This window comes from Leuciscus leuciscus (genome assembly GCF_965113295.1).
Source record: "Leuciscus leuciscus genome assembly, chromosome: 12".
Classification (NCBI taxonomy): Eukaryota; Metazoa; Chordata; class Actinopteri; order Cypriniformes; family Leuciscidae; genus Leuciscus; species Leuciscus leuciscus.
This window is the reverse complement of record NC_138736.1, coordinates 11,411,672-11,428,521: the sequence shown is the minus strand read 5'-3', so window position 1 is coordinate 11,428,521 and position 16,850 is coordinate 11,411,672. Positions and strand designations below refer to the sequence as shown.

General features: G+C 36.0%; 1 protein-coding gene across 1 annotated transcript; it reads left to right on the top strand.

Moving 5' to 3' along the window:
* The first annotated feature begins 1,424 nt into the window (after positions 1–1,424).
* Positions 1,425–16,822, top strand: mfsd2ab (MFSD2 lysolipid transporter A, lysophospholipid b). Its single transcript, XM_082186912.1, has 14 exons — positions 1,425–1,708; positions 3,964–4,089; positions 5,523–5,647; positions 9,429–9,552; positions 9,651–9,729; positions 9,810–9,979; positions 10,062–10,152; positions 11,638–11,756; positions 11,911–11,994; positions 14,026–14,109; positions 14,209–14,321; positions 14,417–14,560; positions 14,873–15,049; positions 15,250–16,822. Exons 1-14 carry the CDS (start codon positions 1,622–1,624, stop codon positions 15,299–15,301), a joined length of 1,575 nt encoding a protein of 524 aa, XP_082043038.1. The 5' UTR covers positions 1,425–1,621; the 3' UTR covers positions 15,302–16,822.
* The last annotated feature ends 28 nt before the right edge of the window (positions 16,823–16,850 follow it).

The following is a 16,850-nucleotide window of genomic DNA, read 5'->3' as shown; positions in this document are numbered from 1 at the left end:
AGCAAATGGACAGATTATGAAATTGGTCATTTTGTCCTCGACAGGTAAATAACAATTTTAATCTTTCAACCAATGGCAAGCTATAGGCCTCATACACCGACACACAAAATCATCTAAAACCTGTTTTATATTAAGATCTTATCTTGAAGGAAATATTAACAAATCAACTTTTTTTATAGTTTTTTTTTGGAATAGTAACACATTACAATAAGATTTTGTTAACATTAGTTCACATGACCCAATTAAAAAAAAAATTCTAAAGCATTAATAATCTTAGTTAACGTTAATTTCAACATTTAATATTGATATGGAAAGTTGTAGCTGTTAAAATTGTTTAATAGAACCTGAGGTAACATGAACTAACAATGACCAGCTGTATTTTTATTAACAAAGATTGGCCTAATAAACACAGTAACAAATGTATTGCTTTTTAGTTTACAGTAATGCCAACCAATGGGACCTTCCAATCACTTTCACAACTGCATCTGAATGAAAGATTAAACCAATTAAAGATTATACAATTAAATTAGAGTATTTTGAGGATTCTTGTGAACCTAAAATTGTTTTATTTAATACGAATCACCTTCTGGTTTATCTAAGCTAATCTGAACCTAATTGGAGAATTACAGCACTGCATTGCTCTATGCTAACAAGATAAAAATGTCTTTCCAAACACAACTGTCTGTGACACTCAAACGAACTCTTATCTAATCTTCTGTTGACACATCGATTAGTGCGTGAACCTGAGCTCTGTAGCCTATTTTGTGTATATTTTTAAGTTATGTTGGTGGACGCCCCCTTTTATATGTGTGAGTAAACAGTAAAGTTACATTCTCCACGTGGCATGTCATATACAGTACATCCTTGACTTACAAATAAAGGTTATTTATGTTCGATTGGTACTATATAGAAATAAGTTTCTTTAAAATATTCTTCACACTAAGAAAAAATAGTTATTTTAAGAACTGTTGACTGAAAGGTTCACACAACCTACAATGGTTCTTCTATGGCATCGCTGCAAAAATAAAAAAAATAAAAAAATAAAAATAAGAAGAAATACGATTTTGGAACCTTTATTTTTTAAGAGTGTAGCCTAATGACCCCAATGACAGGCATTTCTCTGAATGCATTGCTGAATGGAAACCAAGCACAACCTTTGATGACTGAAGTTTTCCTTATGTCAAAAAAGTGTACATCATGTACCAAACTGTTGCCTCATACATAATGATACAACAGTACTATGTATGTCCCCCATCATGCATGTTTCAAAAGTCTTTTCTTTACAATTTGAACATGTGGTCATGCGTCAGCATGTTGACGTCACGTTCCTGTTCCCTAGCCTAGGGTGAGAAATCATCCGAGGAGGAAGAAGGAGGGGTTTGTGCTAGATGAATGACTTGTTTGAAGGGGAGGAGTGGCCTATCTACTAAATTACTACTACACCCGGCTGGTACAAGGATCGGTAGAAACAGGTTGATTCCAAAGAAAACGGTTTACGCGAACAGGATCCGTGATTTGTTATTTTTTTAAAGCCGGTATATTTTCGATTTCTTCTTTTGTCAATATCATTCAGTAACAGGGTTCTCGCAGGAGATTTTAAACGTACATTTTCAAGAACGAGATGGCAAGAGGAGAGGGCGCAGAGCAGTACTCCAATGCAAGTCTCCTGGAAAAACCCAACCCAGATGAAATCAAATTGGCAGCAAAGGTAAGAAACTGAAAATAAATCATGCCTTCATTCAGTTATAAGTTTATTAGTAGCCCACATATTTGCCATGATTTCCCCGTTGAACAGCCACGTATAGGAGCGGCTCGTGCTGATATACGTGTCATTTTGTCAGGATAAATTGAGCGCGCACGCCCCGCTCGCGAACCGTTGAAATGATAACGTTGGGCGTATAATAAACGATTTTAGACCGATTCCATATTAATTATCTGGCTGTTTGTTGTTTATGCCACCAGAGTTGTAATTTTATTACATTTCATTGCTCATTTACATAGTAGACCGGTGTCCGAGTTTGAATAGCAGTCGCTGTTTGAATGTCTGTGGGAATAGCTTAAAATGTGTGCTTCAGTTAGCTAACGTTCCTGAATTGAACGGAACTATTTTAAATCAAATTTAAAAAAAATTGAAAGCGTTTATTTTTATTTTTATAGTTGTTTGTGTGTTAATTTACCCTAAACCCAATATATCAATCAAATAATTGTAAAATATAGTGAAACTAAACTAATTAAGAGAGGGGGAAATATTACAATTAAATTATTTTGATTGGTTGATTCTGATTGGCTTATTTTTCTGTGCACGGCTATGCAGCTCCATACCACTTCACTAAAATATTTAAATGATTTTAATGCAAAAGACTCCCAATAATATAAATACAAATTTGGAAAACTCTGTTTCCTGTCTAAAAAGTGCATAGAATCCTCTTAAGCTTTCGATGCTTTTTGAATTATTGAAATTTAATGTACACTTCCACCTGGCTTCATGCCCACATTACTACTTTGGGGTTTGCATTGACTTTCAATAATTCAATGGTTTGTCTCCAATTATTCCTTACTTAAAAATTAAAATATAGCAATTAGTCTACCAATCAGCAAGATGTAAACATTTGGGTGTGTCACACAAAGCCTTAATGAATTGACCCCATATGGATCCAAGTCTAGATTACACATGCCACATCATCAGAATGAATAATCATTGTCATTTGATTTAATAGACTGATTTTATAGCATATGACCTTATTGCTGTAAAACGTGGTTTGCTTTTATTGCTGCATGTAGATAAGCTAAATTAGTCATATAGTTGCTGCATTCCAAAAGCAGCTCTTAGATGATCTCTGTGTCCCATTTTGTGTAAATGGTTAAAACGCCATGATGTAAATTGAGAGTGGCTGATGTCTTAATAGCTTATCCTGAACATTGCAAAGATGAAAGAGAGGATGGCATCACAGAAATTATTTGTATCTTGAGGACATTTCCTGTTCAACTGCAAAATTTCTCTGTTTAGTGTCATTACAAGACCATTGAGAGTGTTTCTATACTTCCTTGACCATTTTTTAGCAAGTTTATTTACCCCAAAACTGTGTCTCGGCATCACAAACTAAGCAACATGCAGTCCAGAATTAATGAAAGCCCCAGTCACATAACAAGCCAACAAGTCCTCTATTAATAGTGCTTAGTGAAGTAACACAAATAGTGAAAACAAATAATTGTTCTCTGTTTCTACTATGTTAGCTCTGTTGCACTGTCAGTCAGTTGGGCCTTCCAACCACAAGACTGTAATACAGTGTGTTCATTTACGTTGGAGTGGTAAGATTGTCCTAGTGTACTTTAACATGAGTTAAAGGCTTTATGGGAACACCTTGTGGCTTGTGCAATAAAGCCGAAGATAGTGACTTATGATCAGCACATTGCAACTTTAATGGTTTATTTTAGGAGGATACATGTGACAGACAGGAATCTGACTGAAAATCACACCCTCACATTTCTTGATAAATGGGCTCACATTTAAACTAAATGACTGTCTCTGAGTCTCTTAAAATTGTTGATCGGCCATGAGTTGATGTGCTGATGTTAATCACAGAACGCCTCCTATCTCATCTGATTGTGTTCAGTCAGTGGTATTTCTTGCATGAAGGCTCATATCTTGACCCAAATATTAGAAGCTACATGGCTGTATGGCGAATGAGGTTATGTTTGGATTAGGACCAAACAGCAAGTCAAGCAGAAATGCATAGTATTAGCATAATTGAAACCGGCGTTTGTCTCAGAGTGGAAACCCTACAACTTAAGCCAAATTACAAGCGTGTCTGGCCATAGTGAGCCTATTTACACCACAATTAGGTTAGTTTAAATCCCAATTGAGAGACTGCAAACTCAGCATGAACTTCATGAATTCATAATCCCTATATTTTGAATTATTTGGATGTTTTTCATCTTGTTTCTTCTTCTTTTTAAAAATAGCATGAATCAAAGGGCCGGTTGTCGGTGTGCAACAAGTTGTGTTATGCCATTGGAGGAGCACCATATCAGATAACAGGATGTGCAATCGGCTTCTTCCTTCAGATCTACCTGCTGGACGTTGCTTTGGTGAGTAGAGCTCTGTGTGATTGCACTTTGTGGTACACTTTTGTGTCCCATTACTTTCTTTTTCTTAAAACCATTATTTACATTTGACAAACTATCATCTAAAATAAAATTAATCTAGCTTTGAATATAACTAGTTTGGCCCATCCCACTTCAGAGGACTTGATGATTCTCAGTTTTATACAACAATTAAAATCAATCAAAATCATATGATATCATTTTTGTTCATTTGTTTTAATAAAAATAATATATATACTTAAAATTAAAATATACAGGTATATTAAATTCTTTACTAGATTTAAGCACACTATTTAGCTGGAAGACAAGTACATAATAAAAATGAAATCAATAAATAAATGGAAAAATTGTGATTTTTATCAAATTAAATCATTATATCAAAAAAACAAATAGAAGAAAAAACGGGTAATATAATGTTTAGTTGACCTCCTTAAACTGACGATCAACATCTTCTGAAGATGAACGACACTGCTCTTTTATTTTTATTGTTTTATAACCATTTTTTTTTTTCTATCTTGAATTTGTGGAAAGGGCCTCATAACAGAAGATCAGGTTGACTTGTAGAATGTAGAATCAGATTGTGATCCTCAGGGGGCAGTGGGTTTCATTCTCGCACAGTCCGAGACAAGTACAGTCACAAAGGAGGAATTGTACTGGAAAATTAATGGTATTTCAAAGGTCTTTCATGCCATTAACTTTTGGAGGCTACTGTAGTCTTGGCAGGCTGATTGGCCAGATTAAAGTGTCTGAATAGGATTGTTTTAATACCCTTCAGTGTATATCATGTAACTACGGGTTACAGTAGACAGGTTCCCAGTGTGAGTTCTGTTAATGTGTTTAATCCCATAATTAACAGTTATTTCTACAATGCACAATGTCAGCATGAAGCAGTTAGTCTGTGCAACATTTCAGATTCCTCCAGCAGTTTTAGAAGTGTGTTGTACTGGAAGTAAAGTTGTTGCAACTGAGTAACACTATTTGCTTGTCATGTGCCCAATGTGCTCCTCCTGAACTCTGTAAGAAGTTGTTGTGGTTCACATAGCCTTCTAAAGAGCATGTTGATTTATTGTGAGAAGTCACATCTTCAACTGATAGTAATGCATATATTTCCTTTATCACCAAAACAGATTTAGATTTTTCAAATAAACTATTAATATGTAATATTGGAGCTTTATATTTAAAAATCTTTAACAGAGCTTTTTATTATTCAAAAAAATAAAATAATTTAAAGGTTTTTCAAGTGCTGAAGTCTTCATGTTCTTTTTGTTTATTTTTTTTATTTCTTTTAATCTTTCATGTTGATATTTCACCTGTTAGTTTGAGATATCATTTAGTCCTAAATAAGTTTGTGGGAAAATCTCAACCAGTGATGTGTGTTTTAGGTAAAATGATGACATGTCTTTCTCTTTTCTCGATAGTTGGACCCATTTTATGCCTCCATCATCTTGTTTGTGGGTCGAGCATGGGATGCTGTCACAGACCCTACTGTGGGTTTTCTGGTCAGCCGGAGTCCCTGGACCAGATTTGGACGAATGATGCCCTGGTATGTCTTTTTTCACCTCAGTTTAATTGGATTTCTCCAATGCTTTACTGTCCAGGTCTGTGTGAATTCATCCCTTGATGTGACGCATTGAAAAAGACTCAAGATTTGTCTTGTTTAAGGAGCATGTTGCCTGTAGCAACTTCCTGCCCTTCTTAGAAAAAAATAGTTTCACAATTCTACCCTCCACAAACTCGGTGGCCTCCTTTGTCCTGTTAGGGTTATTTCTGTAAAATACGTCCCAAATGAATCTCTCTGCTCTGTCACTTGCTTTGTCTTCTGACCCATTTCTCAGTCATTGTGAAATATCAGGAGTTGTAGTCTTTAAGTGAGAGAGCCAAGTGTGTCTGGTGATGTTTCTAAAGTGAGAGGACTCCTTGAGCTCTCATAGGGGGTTTAGGGGCGTGATGGATACATCACAGTAGCTTTGCCTTTGGCCATTTTGGATGTTCAGCCAGCCAATCTGATTTGATTGTACACCACATGCATGACTAAACCACTTTATCATTGTCCTGACTAGAAACACTTGCCATTCAACAACAAGAAATTATGTAAATGCTCTTTCTTTCTTAACTAGTGTTACAGCATTTTATTAAATATGGAGGCAAATGTGTTTAAGAAAGCAACATTTGTTCTCAAACTACCTACTGTGTGACAGCATAATTTAGGCTAAAATTTTACTCAACCCTGTTACCCATTTTAGTGTAGTTTTAAAGTGTTCATTTTCTTAAAGTTTAATATTATTTCTAGCAAAAACAAAATCGCAGTATTTAGACATGACCTGAATGTTGATGGCAAACCTCATAGAAAATGAATACCAAGTTTTACATCCTGAGATCGCTATCGCATTTTTCTGAAGATTTAGGACTTAGATTTTTGCTCTCTCACAGCAACAAAAACCCCAAGGAAATGATGCTTTATCAGTTCTGACCACATTAGCATGACATGTAATGACATTGATGCTCATGGAGGTATCTGCTTTAGTGAAAGCTTGAGTGGTTCTCTACACATTGAAGGTTTTCGGGTTTTGTGAAAGTCTTGTTGGGTTTACACAGAGAGGAAAATGGGTTTGCAGCAACCAATGAAGCAAAATATCAATTTAAAGCTCTCAAACACCATTTTCCCTCTTCCCAAGGCGTTCCCAACCTCAAACAAATGGATATAAGTCTAACATTAAAACCACTCCACAGCATTTCACTTTCTCAGTCTTATTTTTTTTCATATGATGGTCAGTTGAAGTGTTGCGTTCGCCATATTCTCAGAAGTAGGAGGTCACTCACTATTTGAATAATTTAAAAACCACTTGGAGGAAGTGCTGGGAACGGGGGGTTGGGCTGAGGAATGTGTGTCTCCATTCTAACTGGGCATGTGAAGGAATCTGGTAGGAAGCTGGTGAGAAAGTTGTGCCCTAATGAGCTCAGTACAGTGACATTGAATCTGAGCAAGATGGTTGTATCCTCTCAGGGTGGTATCATTAGAAGATCCCTAGTGACGCACAGATCTGTGCTGTGATGCCACTTGGGAGTGAATGAAACAGGTTTGTTTGGGATAGTTATCGGTACATAGGGGAGAAAAAGTCCCCTCTCTCTCATGAGCGGAAGCCTCAAGCCTGTATAATTGAATTTCCTCAATGCTTCATCACATGCATTATTATTAATAGTCACAAACATGTGAGTTAAGCTATCATAATCCTGAAACGGGTTAGTCATATTTTCAACGGTAAATTAAATGACATGAGCTGAAATACTGAGTAACTGTAAAGAAAATGTCAATATTTGAAGACATTAAAGTCTCTGATAAAATGCAAATGATTATCAGAGAACATGAACCTTAATCCATGGGACATTTTCTGTCTGTAAGCGATTCAATTCAATCCACAAGACATATCAAGTGTGATTCAGCAAATGGCATGATTAAAGGGACATTTGTTTTGTGTTGCGAGCTCAGATGGAAGACATTCCCTTTTCCTGCTGTATGCCTTGGGGGCTGGGAGGTATATTCAAATTGCGGCAGCTCTTGAGTGGTCCAACCCACAACACACCACCTCTGTCGTCCAATCAGAATGAAGGAAGGCAGACCAGCGCTGCCTCAAAGTCTAAAGGCGACATACCGAGCACTGTGGGGTTATTTTAGTTCAAATGCCAGCCTTCCAGATTTGTTACTATTTTGAACTTTTAACTAGCTGCACCTTTTTGCTACATGTTTGCACTTGAACATTTGTTTTTTTTCTTGCGTTCTGATAAAATATTTTAATGAAAAATACAGATTTATACAAGAAACTCTTGAGAAATAAAAAATAGATGCAGTATATCAATATACATAACAAATGTTTTAATAGATTAAATAATATTATTGTACTGTAGTATTATAGTAGGATCAAATATAGTTGATATAAGTGAAAATGGCTGTCAGTCATTTCTGATGGCAAAGGTTTTGAGTTTTGTTTTTAGTTCCCAAGATATTATGGTAACTGCCCCCTTGTAACCTTCCATTCAACAAACTCAGTCCTACCCTTTTGGCCTATTAGGCTTGTATAGACACATATTTAATGATGTTTTATTAACAAAGTTCGGGAGGAGCAATTATACGAGTTAAAATTATATATTTATACACACGCATAAACTTTACTCTGTTTAATTTGATGTAAGTGTGTCCTAAAGTGTGTCTAATCTAAATGTTGGCAGGGTGAACTTTTTATAATGTTCACTGTTTTTTATTAGTTTATTATAATTAGTTTATCTTTAAACAATATTTTGCTTTTAAGTGAGGCTAAAACTCCTGCACATGCATGATGACAAAAGTATCATTGGAAACATTTTAGGTACTAAAACATATTTGTGGTAAATCATCATTCTGAACATATTTGTGCATTCAATGAAGTAACATGACTCAAGTATCAATGAAAAGTAACCCAAACAGGTTCGATAAAGAATCTGCAAACATTTTCTGGTGTTGAACGCAGGGTAAAAATCGGCAGAATGGCTTTAAGCATGGGTAGTACTACACTTTTGAGTACTGAAGTCTATTAGTAACTGAAAGCATTATGGAATTAGCCTAAATATTTAATAAACAAACACCAAGGGGGTGGAGTGTACCTATTGAATACAAACATTCACATTCTGCGTAATTCAGTGGAATATTCGGTGGGCTCCGAATCTGGGAAGTTCTACTCAATAAAAAACCTCAAGTGAGGTTTGGTATTTTCCATAAACAATTTGGGGGGGGGATAATGTCGGGTTTTACTACTCGGAATGTTGAATCACTCTACCAGGAAAGCAAAGTCTGGCACAAAGTGTCACACCTTCTATGATGCTTAAAGCTATTTCCTTGAACAGAAATTACAGATAAGAACCAACACTGTATTTCCACCAAAGTATCCTGTGCGATGAACAAAGATAGGATGTTATGCAATACATTTTTTCATCTCTTAATGTGTTTGGCAGGTGGTGACAACATCATAGCTTTTATACATAGAAAAGAGAGAACTGAAATTACACGTTTGGTGTCATTTGCTTGACAATTGATGTAACGCATCACTTAGTGTCCTTAATCTGTTTATTGTCTTGTGGAACCAGAATAACAACCCTGTAGTTTTATTTCATTTTTTTTTCTTTTTCTAAATAAGTTACCTTTTGTAACGCATCACTTAGTGTCCTTAATCTGTTTTATTGTCTTGTGGAACCAGAATAACAACCCTGTAGTTTTATTTCATTTTTTTCTTTGTCTTTTTCTAAATAAGTTACCTTTTGTACCTTTACTGATGTCATATATCTTTTCCATACAGGATCATTCTGTCTACCCCATTTGCTGTGCTGTGCTATTTCCTCATTTGGTACGTGCCACCCGTTGACCAAGGCAAGATTGCCTGGTACCTGATCTTCTACTGCCTCTTCCAAACATTACAGACAGTGAGTAACCATTGTATACCGACCATAAGTTGTAGCCTGTATGGTTTTGCCTAAATTTCCTTTGACCCTTTGGCATCTTCTGTTTCCCCAAAAAACAGTGCTTCCATGTACCATACTCTGCTCTTACCATGTTTATCAGCACTGAACAGAAAGAGAGGGATTCGGCCACAGCCTACCGTGAGTTTTAAAGCATCTACAGCTAGCTGTATCCTCCGGTTCCCATTTGCACGACTTTAACCGCTTATCCGTTATCTCAGGAATGACTGTTGAGGTTTTGGGCACGCTCATTGGCACTGCTGTTCAAGGTCAGATTGTGGGAATGGCTAACGCTCCCTGTATCAGCTCTAGAGAGGTCCTGAACTCCACAGGTCTACAGATGTCTCCTGATGTCAACATCACTGAGCCTCATGTTTCACTTGATAATCTGGTAAGGAATTTTCTTTTTTTGGTTGACTATTAAATTCTTGTTACATTGGTATTAAATGCCTGGTCTCTTATGGTTCCCACAGAGAAATGCTTACATGATCGCGTCTGGTGTCATCTGCATCATTTATGTTGCCTGTGCCGTGGTCTTGTTCCTTGGTGTGAAAGAACAAAAAGGTAAGTGCTGGTACTATTGCAAATATGCCACAATTTCACAACAATTTTTTCCTGCTTTTGATGTAATTAAACTTACACAGTTAGTAAGATTTTTAAAAATGTTTTTGAAAGAAGTCTCTTATGACAAGGCTGCATTTATTTGCAAAATACTTTGTAATAACACAATATTACTGTTTTAATTTAAAAGAATGGTTTTCTATTGAATATATTTTAAAAATAATTTATTCCTGTGATGGCAAAGCTGAATTTTCAGCAGCATTACTCCAGTCTTCAGTGTCACATGATCATTCTATGCTGATTTGCTGCTAGATAAACATTTCAAATGATCAATGTTGAAAACCAGTTGTACTGCTCTATTTTTGTGGAAACCATGATACATTACCCTTTTCAGAATTCTTTATGAATCTAAAGTTCAAAAGAAAATATTTTTAACAGTTTAAAAGTCTTAACTTTTTTTATCTTTTACCTTGCTAAAAAAATTTTTTTATATATATATCATTTTTTTTTTTTTAGCAAGGTATAAGATAAAAAAAAGTTAAGACTTTTAAACTGTTAAAAATATTTTCTTATATATATAATTTTTTTTATCTTTTTTTTTTTTTTTTTTTTTTTTTTATCATGCTGACCCCAAACTTTTGAATGATAGATTCGTCTTTCAAGACCACGTGAAATTAAAATGTAAGGCTTACTTTTAAGCCTTTAGTACATGCCTGTTAGCTATGAGGTCTTTTAATATGCTTGCAAAAAAGTTGACAACCACATTTAAAATTTATGCAAAGTTTAAATGCAGGAAATCGACCAAACATCAAATCAGCCGACATTATGGCTTTGATGTAACTAAAGCCTATTGGGGTTTTTTCTAAAGGGGAACTATCACTTATCACTATCACTGACACAACATGTGTGTAAACTGCTCAAGCAGTCTCATGCGGTTAATTGCAGAAGTTCTTTTCTACGCTGATCGGGTTACTTTGAGTCAGTAGTTGTCCCACAAGCAGAGCTCAGCTGGTCCCAGGGAAATGCCAGTGAATAAGCTTAGCAGGGTGATTAGCTTTCACAGCACAGAGAGGTGTCTAAATGTGGCGCATGTTAAAAGAAGGTCATTATTGGTGTTCTCCAGAGTAGTTTATTTTGAACCAAAATATTGAGCCTTAACAAGCAGGCTTGCGTGAGATGTTGTGGGAAAAGACAAGCACAGTCCTGACTTAGGCGTCATGATCATGGAACATGGATCAAGCAATTAAACAACATTCTTTTCCTGGGGGGCTTATCGAAAACCACATTGTGCGCACCAATACCCTTTGTTTTTAACCTCTAGGCTAAAATCTGAAAATTGTTTGGGGAAAAGTTAGTTTACTATTGTAAACTCTAGTTTCCCCAGTGCTCTGGTGTTTATTGCATTTGTTGTAGCACCATTAATTGCCATTTGTTTGATTTGGTGCCACTTTCCATCATCTCACCTTGCCTCTCTCTTCTTTTTAACAGAGACCTGCAGGGTTAGAACTGAGCCCATGTCATTTTTCCAGGGCATTCGTATGGTTATGGGTCACGGCCCATATGCCAAGCTGGTCATGGGCTTCCTCTTCACCTCTCTGGCCTTTATGGTGAGTCCTTGTGCAAATGATTCCGGTTGAGCCGTGGTCGTTTACACAGTGACAGTTATAGATGAGCACTGTTAGCTTTGGCAAACTCTTTATTTGTTAGGTTTTGCTAATGTGTCTTACTATGCAGCTTAATGTGTCTAAATATTTCTTGCAGTTTCTAGAGGGAAACTTTGCACTATTCTGTAGCTACACCCTGGGCTTTAGGAATGACTTCCAAAACATCCTGCTCGTCATTATGGTAAGCATTATAAAGGGCTCAGTCTTTTCAAATGTGTTTTGAATGTGCTTTTGAATGCATTTTGACTGACAAGTGTACAAAAGGAAATAACTTAAAATGGGTCCATTGTATAATGCAGTTTGCTATTTGCGTTATACAAAATCCATTTGGGCTGTTTTTTGGAATAGGTTAGTATTTCCAGTATTGCCCCTTAACCAACTTACAGCTTGCTGTTTTACCCATGAAATTCCTCTTTCGCAGAAAAGTTTTCATTCCCGAGAGTATTGGATAGAAACCAGATTATTGTTTGAGGAAGAAAAAGGTGTTCATCTAGTTCTGGATAACAAGAATGTCGACTCTTTGTCATGACTTTTGTCCTTGAAATCTTAAATGAATCTGGGTTTTAAACACTCATGTTCAATAAGAGAGAATTATTGTAGTCATGTCAAACTCAGTCTGCTGACTTTTTTTTATTTCTTCCCTGACTACAATAATCCTCTTTCGGTGACTCTGAACTGAACTATGACTGAGAATGCATGAATAGTACGTTTTCAGGCATTGTCCTTCACCTAAAACTTTTCTAACAATAGAGTTGTCTTGTGTGTCATGAGGAAGCATTCTTGTTGATGGGAACCTGTATGAACACATATCTACTTTTTCCAGATATAAAATCTTAGCTAAAGCTTTGTTTACGCGCATTATCCGTCTTGCAGTGCAGTGTGTTAACTGTACTTGTAAATAGATAAACTTATGTAAATTAACATACATTTTTTGTTAATTAGTTCAATGGTCTTCCTGTAGCTCAAACAGTGGAGCATGGCGCTAACAATGCCAAGGTCATGGGTTCGATTACCAGGGAATTAATTGAAATAATTTATAGTTTTAATGCAAAGTTGGTCACTGTGGATAAGTCTACCAAATTCATGAATGTAAATGGAAATTGGGAAGAATGAAATTCTGTTTAACGGTTTGACCATTTTTATTAGTATTATTACTTAGAAAAAAAAGTAGCAGATTTGTAAAAATATTATAAATAGTGGGTGAGCATAAGACAGATGGACTGATATTTAGCATTTACATTATTATTTTTTTATTAGGCATTGTCTGATCTGAATCGGGTTTTTTTTATCTTCATTTTTTAAAAGTCTTTTATTTTTTTATTTTTTTATTTTATTTTATTGTATTTACATTTTTATTCTAATTTAGTAAATAAACATAAGATGACAAATGTTTGTCCACCAAATCAACATGTGGTTTGACCAACATGCAGAATAAAAATAAAACTGGAAGTGATATCATAGATCGGGATTCGGATCCCTGCAGAATCTTTATTTTTTATTTTTTATATAAGTCTCTTAAAATATCCCATAATTTGACCTTTTATAAAAAAAATAGTTCAAGCTGTAAAGTGTTGTGTTTAATGGTTTTAAATTACATTTAAATTTATGATTTTTTTATATTATTATTATTATTATAATTTCATGTTTTTTTCATATACTTTTTACCTTGAAAAATGTATGTAACTTAAAAAAAAATCAAGGTGTGTATACTTGCATGTATTGCTCTATTAAAAGTCTGTTGGAAATGGTATATGGAGAACTTGAACTTGAACCAGTGAATAAGCTTAGCAGGGTGATTAGCTTTCACAGCACAGAGAGGTGTCTAAATGTGGCACATGTTAAAAGAAGGTCATTATTGGTGTTCTCCAGAGTAGTTTATTTTGAACCAAAATATTGAGCCTTAACAAGCAGGCTTGCGTGAGATGTTGTGGGAAAAGACAAGCACAGTCCTGACTTAGGCGTCATGATCATGGAACATGGATCAAGCAATTAAAACAACATTCTTTTCCTGGGCGGCTTATTTTAGCAGCTAATCGAAAACCACATTATGCGCACCAATACCCTTTGTTTTTAATCTTTAATTGGCTAAAATCTGAAAATTGTTGGGGAAAAGTTCAACAGAACTTGACACGTGTTTTAAACAAGATTTCCCCTTCTCTTTTTATCCAGCACACTCATTGAGCCAATTCTATTTTAATTTCCTCTCTTTTAGCTCTCCGCCACACTTGCTATCCCATTTTGGCAATGGTTCCTCACCAAATTTGGCAAGAAGACTGCCGTGTATATTGGGACTACAGTAAGTATTGGCACGCAAACCTTAACTGACCTACATCGTCTTGTCATCAAACGAAAACTTTCTGATTCCCGTTACTGACTGTTTATATTCTCTTTACAGTCTGTGGTGCCTTTCTTGATCTCTGTAGTCTTGGTGCCAAGCAGTCTTTATGTGACATACATTGTGTCTTTTGCGGCTGGAGTCAGTGTAGCAGCGGCTTTCCTTCTGCCCTGGTGAGTACCTGATGATTAAAAAATACACCAAAAATATATGTGTACGCTTCCAAATTTGATGCACAGTATTCATGCATGTTTTCCTATGTGCTCAGGTCAATGCTTCCCGACGTCGTGGATGATTTTAAAGTCCAAAATCCTGAATCTCAGGGCCATGAAGCCATCTTCTACTCTTTCTATGTGTTCTTTACCAAGTTTGCATCTGGAGTCTCATTGGGGGTCTCCACTCTTAGTCTTGAGTAAGTTTCCACAAAGACTTACACGAAATCCTTTTTGAAGCTATCGAGGCTGTTAAGTTTGGATTAGATTCTGCATGATCGAATAAGCCTTGTTTTTTAAATTTACTTTTACTGTGTGAGAATAAGTCTGGCCCTCCTGACCTTCAGATATAATGCGATTAGTGCCTCTCTCTTATGGTTCTTTTGGCTCTGGAGGCCGTGACCATGTAGGACAGTGTTTCGTGTGAGATTCAGTGCTCAGTCATGAGGTTGGGTTTATCTGAATGAACATTAATAGCATGCTAATCTCTCGTTTCTTGCTCTTTGAAACAGTTTTGCCGGCTACGTGACGAGAGGTTGCACGCAACCCGCCGAGGTCGATTTAACCTTGAAGATCCTGGTGTCTGCCGCTCCTATAGTCTTGATCATTATCGGGCTGCTAATATTCATCTCCTATCCCATCGATGAGGAAAAGAGACAAGGCAATCGCAAACTTCTTAATGAACAAAGGTAAACCACCTATTGAATCTATCACATGTCTTGCTTAAACAAGCTAAGCCAGCTCAACATTCTTGAAATATTAAAATGTACATGGTACTTTTAAAACTCTAAAGCTGATTAAATGGTATGCTTGTGCTTATTTTTTACAATATTTTGTAGCTGTGACCCATTGATTTTGCCTAACTTTGTCCTGTGTGACTCTTTTTCAGAGAAAATGAGATCGATTCAGAAGCAGACTCCACTGAGCTCAATGTAGTTTAATAGCACCAGAACCCTTGACAGGGCATTGTGCCATTTGCGTCGAGACCAACAGAGCCAAAACAAACCGAGCGGATGCTTTGAACCGACCAGGCTGCCTTATGGCTGAGAACTTCCACCCATATCACCCCTACACAACAGTGGATCAACTTGAAACGTAGCCTTTGCCAGCTCAAGTTCAAAGTGCCTCGCCATTTCCAGTCGCAAGTGCTAATGGACGCTAGAAATGTTTCTCTGACTTGCATTAATCCGAAGGGCGGGTTTCTGTGTGTATTTGTGCTGCTCTCTGGCATGGGATCTCAAAGCAAACAGCCAGCTTTTGACAAGCACACATCTATACTGCACAAAAAAAAATTATATCTGAGGTGGGACACGTCTACCGTAAGAAGAAACTTGAAACATTTAAAGGTTTTTAAGGTGCTAAAACCAAAAATGCATTTCAATCATAATTGAAAGGTACATTTTGGGAGGAATATCTGTGAAACTGTACACTACGTGAGTAATATTTGTATGTAATTTAATATTTATAAATACTTTTGTGCATCTTAACTGAATATACAAACTTGAAACCATGAGACCTAAGTGGGATTTGATTACATCAAACTTTAGAATTGCGCACAAAGGGTTATTGTTTATTTCTTGTATTACTTTTCTTTGCGTACACCTTCTATTATGTTCCTTTTTTATCTGTTTCTGCTCTTGTGGGGCATACAGAGCTCTTTTAGAGGGATGCGCTGAGGGATAAACGTACACATTTGGTCCCTCAAAAGTTAACTAAACTCAAAACCGCTAAAGTGTGAATGAAAAGTTCAGCTGACAACTGAGGCAATTACCTAGCAGGATGCCATCAGAGTGAGTTGGGTTAAAATGCTTCGTCTGAGGTGAACAAGATTATTTAAGTATTTATTACTTTTGTTTTAAGTCATATGTTGATTTGATTACGTATGTTTCTCCCCTCTTCCTTAATTTATCCTATTTAAGGGTCTCAGTCAGTAAAATAAGGGCAATTAGAATAGTTGTCACTGCTGAATTATGTCTAATATGCCATTAATTCCTATGGAAAAGCCAATCAATGTGTTTTATAGGTGACACTGCTGTTTGGTATTAATCTGATTTCTGCCTGATCTGTTCGTTTAGTCGGTGTCCTTTTGTTTTTCTGTATGGTATTCTCTGCCTGTAACTTCGGTGTCAAAGATTTGAATGCCAAGTGTTTCCCTACCATGTGATGTGTGTGTATATATGTACATAGACCAGCTGAAGATGTGTATTTTTCATTTTCTATTTGGTGGAAAATGGAATTACTTGTAAATAACATTTGTCAAGTGCCGTATGTTATACATATGTACATATGATGATGCGCATTGAAATATAAGTGCATTTTTGGATGTTAATACTGCTGTCTTACACCTGTCAGAGTATTGTATTGATACATCTGTGGACGTTTCTTTATGGTTTTATTAACACCAGTTATGTGATATGTCAAAAATGACAGTTATTGTATATAATAAATGTGCGATGTTTGTACATGGATTTCCTTTTTTTTTTTTTTTTG